The sequence below is a fragment of the Dreissena polymorpha genome, chromosome 16, assembly GCF_020536995.1.
Source record: "Dreissena polymorpha isolate Duluth1 chromosome 16, UMN_Dpol_1.0, whole genome shotgun sequence".
In the NCBI taxonomy this organism is placed as follows: domain Eukaryota; kingdom Metazoa; phylum Mollusca; class Bivalvia; order Myida; family Dreissenidae; genus Dreissena; species Dreissena polymorpha.
In genome coordinates, this window is record NC_068370.1 from 37,353,264 (window position 1) to 37,366,572 (window position 13,309).

Sequence of the window (13,309 nt, forward strand, 5' to 3'; positions counted from 1 at the left end):
AAAGAGCCATCATTTGTATGAAAGGGGAATTCTTAAAAAACAAAAACTAACAGTTCCTTTTTTCTTACAATATTTTTTAATGTCATTTTTTACAGTAAGATAATAGATAAAAAAGACAATGGTTAAATAAGATTATAATGTTTTTGCATGATTTGCTTAAATGTAAAATGATTCAAATGAATCATTTTTGCAACAATTGCTCATTTATTACCCCTCACAAGAAAATCTTTTTTTGTGTATACAATATACACAAATCATAGGAAGCTCACTAGATAAATGCATGTATGACAATCCTGTCCAATATGTTGGGCAAGGTATTGTGTATTATAGGGAGCCATTTATGTACACTACTGTATGAGTGTACAAGGTTGCTATCAGCTGTATGTTGGCGACATCTGCCATCCATTGTGAGATATTGCCATATTTAATCAAGGTTTGCTTAAGTCGTGCAGAAATGTGACCTCAAGCATTTTCTGGATGGGTGAAAACGTTGCACTTGGAATATGTTATGGCAGGCTATTTGTATCAATTTCATTAATGTGTTTGTAATTTTTATATGCTGGAAGGAGTGTAATGTAGAGATATTTACGACTGATAGACGTAAGTGGTTGTTTTCTTGAAGTGTCAGGTTGAGATCACTTTTTTGTGTCGGATAATCTTGCCCTTGCCTAAAATGTTTCATTGAAAGTTTCTGAATTCAATTGATTGATTGAAAGGACCTATTCGCGGATGCACATAAGGTTGAGATTGTGTGTTCATGTTTGCAATTTTTAAGCACATTATATGATGTTAGCAAAATTTTAAAGTGATTAATTATTTTCTTAATGCAAAATCTAAGCAGTTATACTTTTTATCTCAACATTTGCACATACCATACTTTTATGTACAAAAATGCCTTTTTGCAAAATGTATTAAAAAACATCAACGAAACAAAAACTTAAAGCCTGTCCTTTTATAGTGAATTAGTACCCTTTGTTCACAAGTATGTATAGCTTATATCTGTATTGCTGCAGGGATATATTTTCATGGTAAATTTATAAAAACAATACCAAATCTATCCCATCTAGCCTTTAAAGCCCCTGTTGACAAATATGCCTTTTATACAACATAATAAATTGTTTTCAATGGACATCTTATGAAACAAAATACATAAAAAACCAATTGAAAAGTAATAAAATAATAATAAAAAAATAATGATGATTTGATAACTGAACTACATGGCAACTTCAAATGGCATATTTTCTGTCCACATTATAGCTGGATAGTTTCTATAAACACTATAGCTGATCACTTTCTAAAACATGCTGGATAGTTTCTATCTATGCTATAGTTATACCCCCAACAATGAAGTTTAGGGGGGTATATAGGATTGAACTTGTCTGTTGGTCGGTCGGTCGGTCTGTCTGTCGGTCAGTATTAAGTGTCCGCTCTCTAATTTAAGAAGTTTTCATCCGATCTTCACCAAACTTGGTCAGAAGTTGTATCTACATGATGTCTAGGCCAAGTTCGAACATGGGCCTTGCCGGGTCAAAAACTAGGACACGGGGTCACTTAGTGCGTTTTAAACATTCAGCATGTTTTCCGCTCTCTTATTCAAGTAGTTTTCATCCGATCTTCACCAAACTGGTCAGAAGTTGTATCTACATGATGTCTAGGCCAAGTTCGAACATGGGCCTTGCTAGGTCAAAAACTAGGTCACGGGGTCACTTAGTGCGTTTTAAACATTCAGCATGTTTTCCGCTCTCTAATTCAAGTAGTTTTCATCGGATCTTCACCAAACTTAGTCAGAAGTTGTATCTAGATGATCTTAAGGCCAAGTTTGAACATGGGCCTTGCCGGGTCAAAAACTAGGTCAGGGGGTCACTTAGTGCGTTTTTTAACATTCAGCATGGTGTCCTCTCGCTTATTCTAGTAGTTTTCATCCGATCTTCACCAAACTTGGTCAGAAGTTTTATCTAGATGATCTGAAGGCCAAGTTCGAACATGGGCCATGCCAGATCAAAAACAAGGTCACAGGGTCACTTCATACGTTTTACACATTGAGCATGGTGTCCGCTCTCTATTTCAAGTAGTTTAAATCAGATCTTCACCACACTTGGTCAGTCCTTAATATTGTTGCAGGTTCGGAATCGAAGGACAAGAACGTACAGCAGTCACTTCACAGTTACCATGGCAACCCAACGCCCGCACTTGTCAGGACGGTCAAGGTTGAGGTTGTATCTAGCAAACAACTTGTGGCAGTCAAAGTGGATGATACCAGTGTATGTTCCAGCTTAAGTTGTCTTAGTATGACTTAACATCATAGCGTCTACTGAATATAATAACTAGGGTAACTGACATTTTGTAAATTTTTCAGGAATGCATATTTTCCAGCATTTTCTGAAATACAGTAAGAGCACTTAATTTATTTTTTGCATTTAAAATATTTCAGTGTTGAAATTATGGTAACTTCTCCTTACTTAATTTTTTATCGTTTTAAAAAAGACATATCAATTTGGAGTTTTGTTTCGTTTTTCAGGTGTTATGATAATACTGTAATATAGAACATTTGAACACGAGAAAATGTTTATTATTTTAATTAAACAGTTTTTTGCTTCTCCTGAAAATTTAAGAAAATGTCAGTTACGCTACTTTTTTACATTCAGAAAATGACATGTTGTCAATTTCTAAAATTTGGTAAAAACATTATTTTTACCAAAAAGAATAACTAAATATTATAACAGTTGATGTTTGTCACCTTAATAAACACAAAAATGGAAAAAAGTAAAAATGAATCAAAATGTCAGTTACATGACTTATTACATTCAGTAGACGAATTATAATTCAGACAATGTTTTGCTCTTTTCACATAATCCACTATAAATTGGAGCTGTTCTTAGTGTGGCAACCTAACTGAAATATTGTGACGTTTAGAATAAAAAATGTCCCATTTACTTGTTCAATGGTTTGCAAACAATTTCTCATTTTCGGGAATTAATGTACACTCTAGAAAAAATTAATGAGGGGTTGAATAAGCTTTAATATTACAGCAGTGTAACAGAGATAAAAGTACAGTTAAACATACAGTTATTACAGTCAATATCTGTTGCTTATACTGTGTAACATCCAAGAATTGTTCATTCTAGATCCACACAAGTGACGGCTTGGATATTGACAGAGGGATCCACATTGTGGTATTGAATCAGGTCAATGTAAGTGCATAGAAGTGTATCCCTTTACCACTCAGAAACTCACTTTTAGGTGTTGGTAGTTCTTTAGAAATTCAAATTAAATTCAAGACTTTTCTTAGTTTATTCAAGTTTTAAGGATTTCATGTTCAACCCCATGATACTGATGAGCAGCAAACAATCAGTTGCATATAGCCATTTTCACCTTGCTTCTTGTCAGGAAAGGGTTATTATGGTTCCACCTTCAGAAAAGTGGAGAAATCTAATCGTCTTTGTTTGACTGTACATTAAGCATGCATATCGTAAACTGTAATTGACATGTTCAGCTGTACATGATCTTTTTTTTTAATTCAATATAAAACATACAATGTATACATGTATATGATCATAAAACAAAGTGAAACCATGTAAGAGTAATAAAGTTCAAAACACGTTATACAATATAATTATGTTAATATATACTTTTTTACCTTGTGGTTTCTTTTGATTAAAAAAGGTTAATATGTAATTATTTTTTTTGGTTGTTTGTGATAGGTGTTTAAAAAAAAGGAAAACAAAACAGAGAAGTTTTAGATAAGGATGAGTTGCATAAAGTGGATAGAAAGCATACTGGACTTGTTTATGAAAGTTTAATGTGTTTCCATTTTTAGCTCGACTAATATATATGAAATATATATAGTGGAGCTATCCTACTCACCCCGGCGTCGGCGTTAGCGTGAGCGTGCAAATGTTCAAGTTTGCGTACCACCCCAAATATTTTCTATGTCCCTTGACATATTGCTTTTATATTTTGCATACTTCTTTACCAACATGACCCTTACCTATAAACAATAGCAGACAACTGTATTATGAATTTTGTAAGACTTATGGCCCCTTTTCCACTTAGAATATGCATATTATTGATAAATCTATGTTAAAGTTTGCGTACCACCCCAAATATTGTCTATGTCCCTTGACATATTGCTTTTATATTTTGCATACTTCTTAACCAACATTACCCCAACCTATAATCAAGAGCAGACAACTGTATCAAGAATTTTGTAAGACTTATGGCCCCTTTTCCACTTAGAATATGCATATACATTGTAATTGATAAATCTATGTTAAAGTTTGAGTACTATCCCAAATATTTTGTATGTCCCTTGACATATTGCTTTTATATTTTGCATACTTCTTTACCAACATGACCCCAATCTATAGACAAGAGCAGACAACTGTATCAAGCATTTTGTTAGAATTATGGCCTTTTTTTCAATTAGAATATGCATATTATTGATAAATCTTTGTTAAAGTTTGCGTACCACCTCAAATATTTTCTATGTCCCTGGACATATTGCTTTCATATTTTGCATACTTCTTTACCAGAATGACCCCAATCTATAAACAAGTGCAGACAACTGTATCAAGTATTTTGTAAGGATTATGGCCCTTATTTTCACTTAGAAATTTGAATATTTGGTTAAGTTTTGTGTTTAGGTCCACTTTTTTCCTAAAGTATCAAAGCTATTGCTTTCATACTTGCAACACTTACTAACTATTGTAAGGGGACTGTGCATGCAAAGTTATGTAACTCTGACTGGCATTTTGACGGAATTATGGGCCCTTTATACTTGAAAATTTGGTTAAGTTTTGTGTTTTGGTCCACTTTACCCCTCAAGTATCATAGATATTGCTTTCATACTTGGAACACTCGCAAACTATCATAAGGGGACAGTAAAGGACAAGTTGCATAACTCTGGTTGTCATTTTTACGGAATTATGGCCCTTTTTGACTTAGTAACTTTGAATATATGGTTACATTTTGTGTTTCGATCCACTTTACTTCTAAAGTATCAAGGCTATTGCTTTCAAACTTCAAATACTTTCATGCTATCATGAGGGTACTGTACCTGGCAAGTTGAATTTTACCTTGACCTTTGAATGACCTTGACTCTCAAGGTCAAATTATCCCCCCGAGGTCCAGAATCCCCTTCACCCAAATAAATGACCACATTATACCCCCCTCTCCACCCCACCCCATCCCCCACTCAAATTTTTTTAAATATTTGAAACATGTTTAACATTTTTTTTGTATTTATTTCATTTTTGAAGGACCATCCCACCCAAGCTATTGCTATCAAACTTGAAATAAAATCTTATTACTTTGTTTTATGTCTTTACAAATGTTCAATAGATTGTGGAAAATATACCTGAACTCAGAATCGTCTATAAAGAACATAAGCGATCAATATGTTTCAATTATGGTTCTCTTCCAGTTAGAATATGACTATGTTACCTTGACCTTATTGAATATGAACAATTTCCCCATGATGGCTTACATTATACTGTCAAGCACTCGAATAGTCGAGCGGGCTGTCTTCTGACAGCTCTTCTACTGTTTATTTTGGTTTCTAAATTATGAGTTACTTTACACCATGCCGATAGAACATTCGATAGAAATATGTTTTTGGTTGAAATTTCATCAAGGATATTATTGTCGATATTACATTCAAAAAGTAAGGAGTCACCATATGTTTTAAGAATTTTCTGGTGGAATAATTTCCATTTACTCGTATTGGTATTATCTAAATATCTTTTAACCCAACTGCATTTGATTGCATTCAGGAATGAATCTATATCCGTCAGTTTGATACCTCCATATTCTACTGGTTGAATTAATTGAGTTCGCTTAATTTTATCAGGTTTACCATCCCATATGAAATTAAATATTTCTGATTTTATATTCTCATTCTAATATCATTTGGTGGGTTTGGGAGAACTGTTAGTGTATAAATTAATTTAGGGAGTGCAAACATTTTCAACACGGTGTTTTTTCTAATTAGTGTAAGTTTATGATGATGCCATGATTTTAAACAATTTTTAATTTTTTGTAGTTTAGGCAATATGTTTTTTAGAATTGTTTCATTTTTATTGTTTGTAAAGCTTATAAGGCTGTACATGATCATACATAGCTTTTACCATATTTTACATTGTGTTTTGTGAAAACCAGCAGATTGAGTATCAACCTTGACCGTAGACACAATTGTGTATCGAGGTTGGCAATCATTGCATTTTAATAACTTTGATTATAGATAGGAACATGTTGAAAAGCACTCAACATGATGACTCCGAAAATTATGTTTATATTATAAAATATGAGTAATATGTGAATTGCATGTCTGATTTCTGCAGTGTCCATGAGATTGGGTTAACATATAAACAATAAATTTCCTTTAAAAAAATCTCATGACCTGAATAACAGTGTATCAAGGAATCATAAGGTTGTCCCACCAGGGCTCGACAAATCCACTCGCCCCCTCGTCATTACGAGTAGAAATCGGCTCCAGACGAGTGAATATTCCGGCAGCACTCGTCCTGCAGGGCAAGTGGCAATTCTGGCCGAAAAGATTAAATTTCATGTTTTAACACATCTTTACCAAACAAAACAATATTAAAGCGGCGAATAAACATTTACAGGATGTTGATTATTGCATACTGCGCTAAAATCAGTCCTGTTCCCGTTACGCGCCGATACCGGTATGTTCTGTGAATGTATCCTATACAGTATGGTAAACGGTCTTTTAATACTGCTAAAAAATTTGTTTAAATTCTTCACATCTTTCAATTTAAAGAGTGGCTATTTGCAAGTTTTAATGGACGAAAATGACAAAGAGAAAACTGCCTTTTGTACACAGAGAGGCTGTTTGAGTTTAACAAAATGCCTTTCGAACTCTCCAACGCTTCCTAAGTGTAATCATAATGATTGTGACAATAAGGACAAAATGAAAAACAAACAAGTTAAAAGTGTGTTAAAACAGTTTATTAACTATTATTGAGTAAACAGTTCTATATGATAACCAATAGAAAATCACAATAAAACATATTAGTTACTGATTTATTGCATTTTTTCAATAAATTGCAGGGCAAGTACATATTTTAGCAGGGCAAGTGAAAATTCTTAGCTACTCGCCCTGCAGGGCAAGTTGCTGAAAAAAAAATTGTCGACCCCTGCCCACGTAGCATTATTTTTGTCAATGAAGAGTTGTTGAAATTTGAGCTGCAATTAAGACTTTGACTATTCTAGATGAACGTGATGGCCGTCCGCGTGTTTGACACCTATCAGAAGCAGGAAGATGAAAACATGATCAACTTCTTGGCGGACGTAACACCCGACAGGATCCTTATCTTTGCCATCAAAGTACATAGCAGTTTTTTTCGTTCTTTATAAAATACCGAAAGAGGTTTTTTCCCAATAGAGATTTTTTTTTTTTAATTCCAATTGCTGTCCAAAAATTATCTGCACAAATGGAATTTTGCGCCAATGTTGTTCTAAAAACGCATTTTCTGCAAGTGAACAAAAATCCTGATTACTGAAACTGAACATTTCAGCAAAAGGTCTTGCAAAATAATATTTAGAAGGGTTTGTGCAATTATAATTCTCTGTCCAGGATTTCATGAAGCGAGTTTTCCCTTTTTTTTCCCAATTATTTTTCCCATACATTTCCCAATATGTCAAAAAATGCTAGCCTCGTAAATCATCAGGTAGGAGCGACATAATGGAGTTGTTCTGCCGTTTTGTCAATAGTTCTTTCTTTATCAGCTGTTTTATTTTGCCTCTTTCTATATAGGGTATTTTTTAGTGATAAAAAACAGAGACCTACTCTGTTAATGGTATCTTGTTTACAATATTTTGTTTAATTGTAAACCCCCAGACAAACATTGATTGGTCTGCCCCTGAGGGTCCAAGAATGGAATGAATTAATTGGCTTATAAAAACTTGTGGTATTAGTCTGCACAGGCTGATCAGGGACACACTTTCCGCTTTAATTGAATTTTGTGTTTAAAGGAAGAACTGTTCTTAATAAAAATCCAGTTAAGGCAGAAAGTGTCGTCCCAGATTAGCCTGTGCAGACTGCACAGGCTCATTTGACAATATTTTACGCATATGCATTAAACCCCCTTTTTAGATTGACAAGTATCTACTATATCGTTACTTTCAGGATGAGGGTACCTTCAATCTGCAGGAGAAATCACGGAGCTTTCTAGCAGACATGGGCAGTGAGTCTGCACCCATTCTGCACTGGAGAGACATGTGGGCCTTCGTCTGTATTCACAAAGGTAAATATAATTTTTAAGCGTAGCTTCTTTGCCTTTAAGTCTGACATTTGTATTATACCCCTGGAAATGAAGTATACATGCAGTGTATTTGACTTATTTCGCAATAAATTGTAAGAGCATTAAGTATTATAGATTGCATTACATGTATAAGTGTTTGTTGTTTACAAATAAATAACTCTTTGTTGTTTTCATATTTGGCAATAACATTCAGACCATTTTCCCAGATGGTTGAGTTTTTAAGCATCAGAATTCCATGTAATTATTTTTTTGGCCAATATTTTTTTTTAGAAAAGTATTTTGGTTTTGCATGGTGTCAATTAAACGAGGGTGGGGATACTATGTTTGCTTTGATTACAATATTTGCATATATCTCACCTCCTACAAAAATTACCTAATCCGATTGGCTTAGAGTGGTCACGTGCCCAAGGAGTATTTTCCATACACCCTAACAATTTCCATACACCCCGAGTACGCTTCGCTCTCGTATGGTATAAAATTACTGTGGCTGTAAATCCCATACACCATCAGTTACGAACAGTGTAACTAATAATCTTTATAGGCAAGCGTCTGGGGGAGGCCTTCAAAGAAAGTGAGGACCTGAGTGTGTGGGCGGAGCCTGCCTACCTGTCAGTTAATGTTACCCTGACAACTGCTATTGGTAATGTAATAATGGTATGATCCAAGTCATGCGAAAATGCGTCTTATGCAATACTAGTGCCCGAGATAAGCTGGGTATCTGCGTCTTTCACCCTATTAAAATGTTTAAAAACGCAAAGAAATACAATATCATGCGTATTGAAAACGCAACCAAATAAACTTTTACGCAAATTTGTCAAATTTAATGCGTACGATACAATATATTCTATCGAAAATGCTTTTCTCGTTTTCGGTATGTTCTTTTTAAGTCTTTAGTATCATTATCGTAACGTGGCGACGCTTTCATTTAGGAAGCACCTGGAAGACGGAGCAGGAAAACAGTCAAAGTTATTCAAAAGCTCTGCGGACTAGATTTCATAGTAAAATAAAGTGTCTGACCAAATTATTTACAACTCCATACATGTGTTTTCATTCTGACTTAATCCGTCGCTCATTGTGCATGTATTTGTAAAGCGCCTGTACTTTCGGTTTCTATTATGATGCGAAATAAAAATGTCTAAGAGAGGTCGAAAGCAAACTTTTTCCAACCAAGAAAGCAAGAGCCAATAAGTGCCGAATCATTTGTCTTATCGATTTTGTTTATATGTTTGACAGCAACAAAGATGTCAGTAAACATCAGTTATTATTTTTTTAACTTTAAAGTTTATATTATGGACAGTTTCAAGGATTAAAGATGTTATGAAACATCAGTTTATTAAAGTTAATGTTGACAGTTTACAGTTTTATTGAATCAATAAAAGTGTGCAGCTTCAATAGAAGTAAAACAGCAATGATTTTAAGGTATGTATTTTTATAACTCATTTCACCCTATTTTAAGAATGAAATCACCCTATTTTTCAAAATCAATGGGTGAAAACCCTATTTCCCAAATAATTATCTGGGGCACTGCAATACGTGGCCAGTGTAGCTCCAGACCAGCCTGTGATGATTCCTTATGTGCGCTTATGAGAATACCATACCAGGCATGTCTTTATAACAGTGCTTGTGCACATGCTGGTCTATAGCTACCCAGGCTTCATATGTCATAAGACATGTTTTCGCATGACCTGGGTCATAAAATATATATGAATTCACGCCTATGCTTATGCACTTGTTTCCTTCTAAGTAAGGTTTATGCTTAGGTCAGCTGAAATACGGAATGCATGTTTTTCCATTAAAATAGCTATGGGTGTTCTTGATTTTCAACATCTATTTTAACAAAAAATGTTATGTGTAGATTATTACTGGTATGTTATAATACGCCTATTTGGAAATAGCAGTAGAAATGGAACACTTGAGAGTGCAGAACTTGTGGAAAGGTGGAACAAGATTTGTCAATACTAGTAATTAACAGATTTTCAAACAACTCTGTAGTCTTGTTTATCATGAGTTTAATGATAAAGAACCTGGCTCTTTGGTCAATGATAAATGTACAAATTCCACGTCAAAGGTCAATTAAAAGAAATCATTTGAGACTTTCCTGGATCTTTACCTCAAAAACCACTTCATTTTCATGCGTAATAATCCTTATGACAGTTGCATTCCTGTTGAGTGTTAGTTATTATTGAAATAAGCTTTCAAAGGCAGTATTTTTATATTGAAATTACTAATTTTAATCCTTTGACATTTCAGATGCAAAATGCCCCTGGCCAGCTACAGCAGAAAACGAGCGTCGGCGTGTGTTTTGTAACAAGTACGAGGGTTACGGCTCAATATGCAGGTGTGACAGACCTGATCCGATCCACTTCAATGTGACACCGGTATGTTTATGTAGACTGGTGGTAAATGAACATACTAAATCTTAATTTAGTTCTATAAATTAATATGGACTAAATTAGCAAAGAAAAAAAGCATAATAGATCTAAACTTAATAGTAAAAAAATGAATATGTTCTTCAATCTGCAGAGGAAATTAATATAATTTATCTAAATTCCATAATGGAAGTAAGCAGCCTTTATCTAAAAAGAGAAATAACAATATTGGTTATCACAAATCAGTAATTGGTATTAAACAATATAATTGATCTGTAATAAGTATTGAAATGAACCTTGCCTATCTCTAATCAGTTATGGAAATTAACATTATTAAGAAAAAATAAATATTGAAAACAAGCAATCTCAAAGCATTAATAGAAATAAATATATTATTAAACCAACATGTCCAATGACAATGAATATTGTTTATCTCAAGTAAAAATGAAAATTAACATTATTAGTTTAAAATAAACATTACAAACATCATTTATCTCAAATATGGATTTTTTGAATATTTTGGTGAATATTTTTGTCAATGTGTTTGGGTCATTTATAAGTGTTTATTTTTGCAGTTGGACAATGGTGGCATACTGGATGTGCCAGTTACAGTGATAGCCAGTAACAGACCAGCCTATTTATACAGGTACGCAATATGTAGAAATACATGTATTAACATGACAGAAACAGACCAGACTATCTGTACAGGTACGCTATATGTAGAAATACATATATTAACATGACAGTAACAGACCAGACTATCTGTACAGGTATGCAATATGTAGAAATACATATATTAACATGACAGTAACAGACCAGACTATCTGTACAGGTACGCAATATGTAGAAATACATATATTAACATGACAGTAACAGACCAGACTATCTGTACAGGTACGCTATATGTAGAAATACATATATTAACATGACAGTAACAGACCAGACTATCTGTACAGGTACGCAATATGTAGAAATACATATATTAACATGACAGTAACAGACCAGCCTATCTTACAAGTACGCAATATGTAGAAATACATATATTAACATGACAGTAACAGACCAGCCTATCTGTACAGGTACGCAATATGTAGAAATACATATATTAACATGACAGTAACAGACCAGCCTATCTTACAAGTACGCAATATGTAGAAATACATATATTAACATGACAATAACATACCAGCCTATCTGTACAGGATGCAATATGTAGAAATACATGTATTGTCATGACAATAACAGACCAGCCTATCTGTACAGGATGCAATATGTAGAAATACATGTATTGTCATGACAATAACAGACCAGCCTATCTGTTCAGGATGCAATATGTAGAAATACATGTATTAACAAGACAGTAACAGACCAGCCTTTCTGTACAGGTATGCAATATGTAGAAATACATGTATTAACAAGACAGTAACAGACCAGCCTATCTGTACAGGACGCTATATGTAGAAATACATGTATTAACATGACAGTAACAAACCAGACTATCTGTACAGGTATGCAATATGTAGAAATACATGTATTAACAAGAAAGTAACAGATCAGCCTATCTTTACAGGACGCTATATGTAGAAATACATGTATTTACAAGACAGTAACAGACCAGCCTATCTGTACAGGTATGCAATATGTAGAAATACATGTATTAACAAGACAGTAACAGACCAGCCTATCTGTACAGGACGTTATATGTAGAAATACATGTATTAACAAGACTGTAACAGACCAGACTATCTGTACAGGATGCTATATGTAGAAATACATGTATTAACATGACAGTCACAGACCAACCTATCTGTACGGGACGCTATATGTAGAAATACATGTATTAACAAGACAGTAACAGACCAGCCTATCTGTACAGGATGCAATATGTAGAAATAACTGTATTAACATGACAGTAACAGACCAGCCTATCTGTACAGGTATGCAATATGTAGAAATACATGTATTAACAAGACCTTAACAGACCAGCCTATCTGTTCAGGACGCTTTATGTAGAAATACATGTATTAACATGACAGTAACAGACCAGCCTATCTGTACAGGTATGCTAAATGTAGAAATACATGTATTTAACATGACAGTTACAGACCAGCCTATCTGTACGGGACGCTTTACGTAGAAATACATGTATTAACAAGACAGTTACAGACCAGCCTATCTGTACAGGTACACAATATGTAGAAATACATGTATTAACAAGACAGTAACAGACCAGCCTATATGTGCAGGTATGCAATATGTAGAAATACATGTATTAACAAGACAGTAACAGACCAGCCTAGCTGTACAGGTATGCTAAATGTAGAAATACATGTATTTAACATGACAGTAACAGACCAGCCTATCTGTGCAGGTATGCTATATGTAGAAAAACATGTATTAACAAGACAGTAACAGACCAGCCTATCTGTACAGGTACGCAATATGTAGAAATACATGTATTAACATGACAGTAACAGACCAGCCTATCTGTACAGGTACACAATATGCAGAAATACATGTATGAACATGACATTAACAGACCAGCCTATTTGTACAGGTACGCAATATGTAGAAATACATGTATTAACAAGACAGTAACAGACCAGCCTATCTGTACAGGTACGCAAAATGTAGAAATACATGTATTAACATGACAGT

At 34.0% G+C, this 13,309-nt stretch overlaps 1 protein-coding gene across 1 annotated transcript in view; it reads left to right on the forward strand.

Annotated features, from left to right (window-relative positions):
• LOC127861767 (protein O-linked-mannose beta-1,2-N-acetylglucosaminyltransferase 1-like) overlaps nt 1-13,309 on the forward strand; it is a 61,820-nt gene that overhangs the window by 27,979 nt on the left and 20,532 nt on the right. The window contains exons 4-10 of the mRNA XM_052400447.1: nt 2,122-2,261; nt 3,126-3,191; nt 7,231-7,344; nt 8,147-8,264; nt 8,824-8,922; nt 10,533-10,660; nt 11,227-11,297. Coding sequence (XP_052256407.1) covers nt 2,122-2,261; nt 3,126-3,191; nt 7,231-7,344; nt 8,147-8,264; nt 8,824-8,922; nt 10,533-10,660; nt 11,227-11,297 — 736 coding nt within the window. The remainder of the gene's footprint in view (nt 1-2,121; nt 2,262-3,125; nt 3,192-7,230; nt 7,345-8,146; nt 8,265-8,823; nt 8,923-10,532; nt 10,661-11,226; nt 11,298-13,309) is intronic.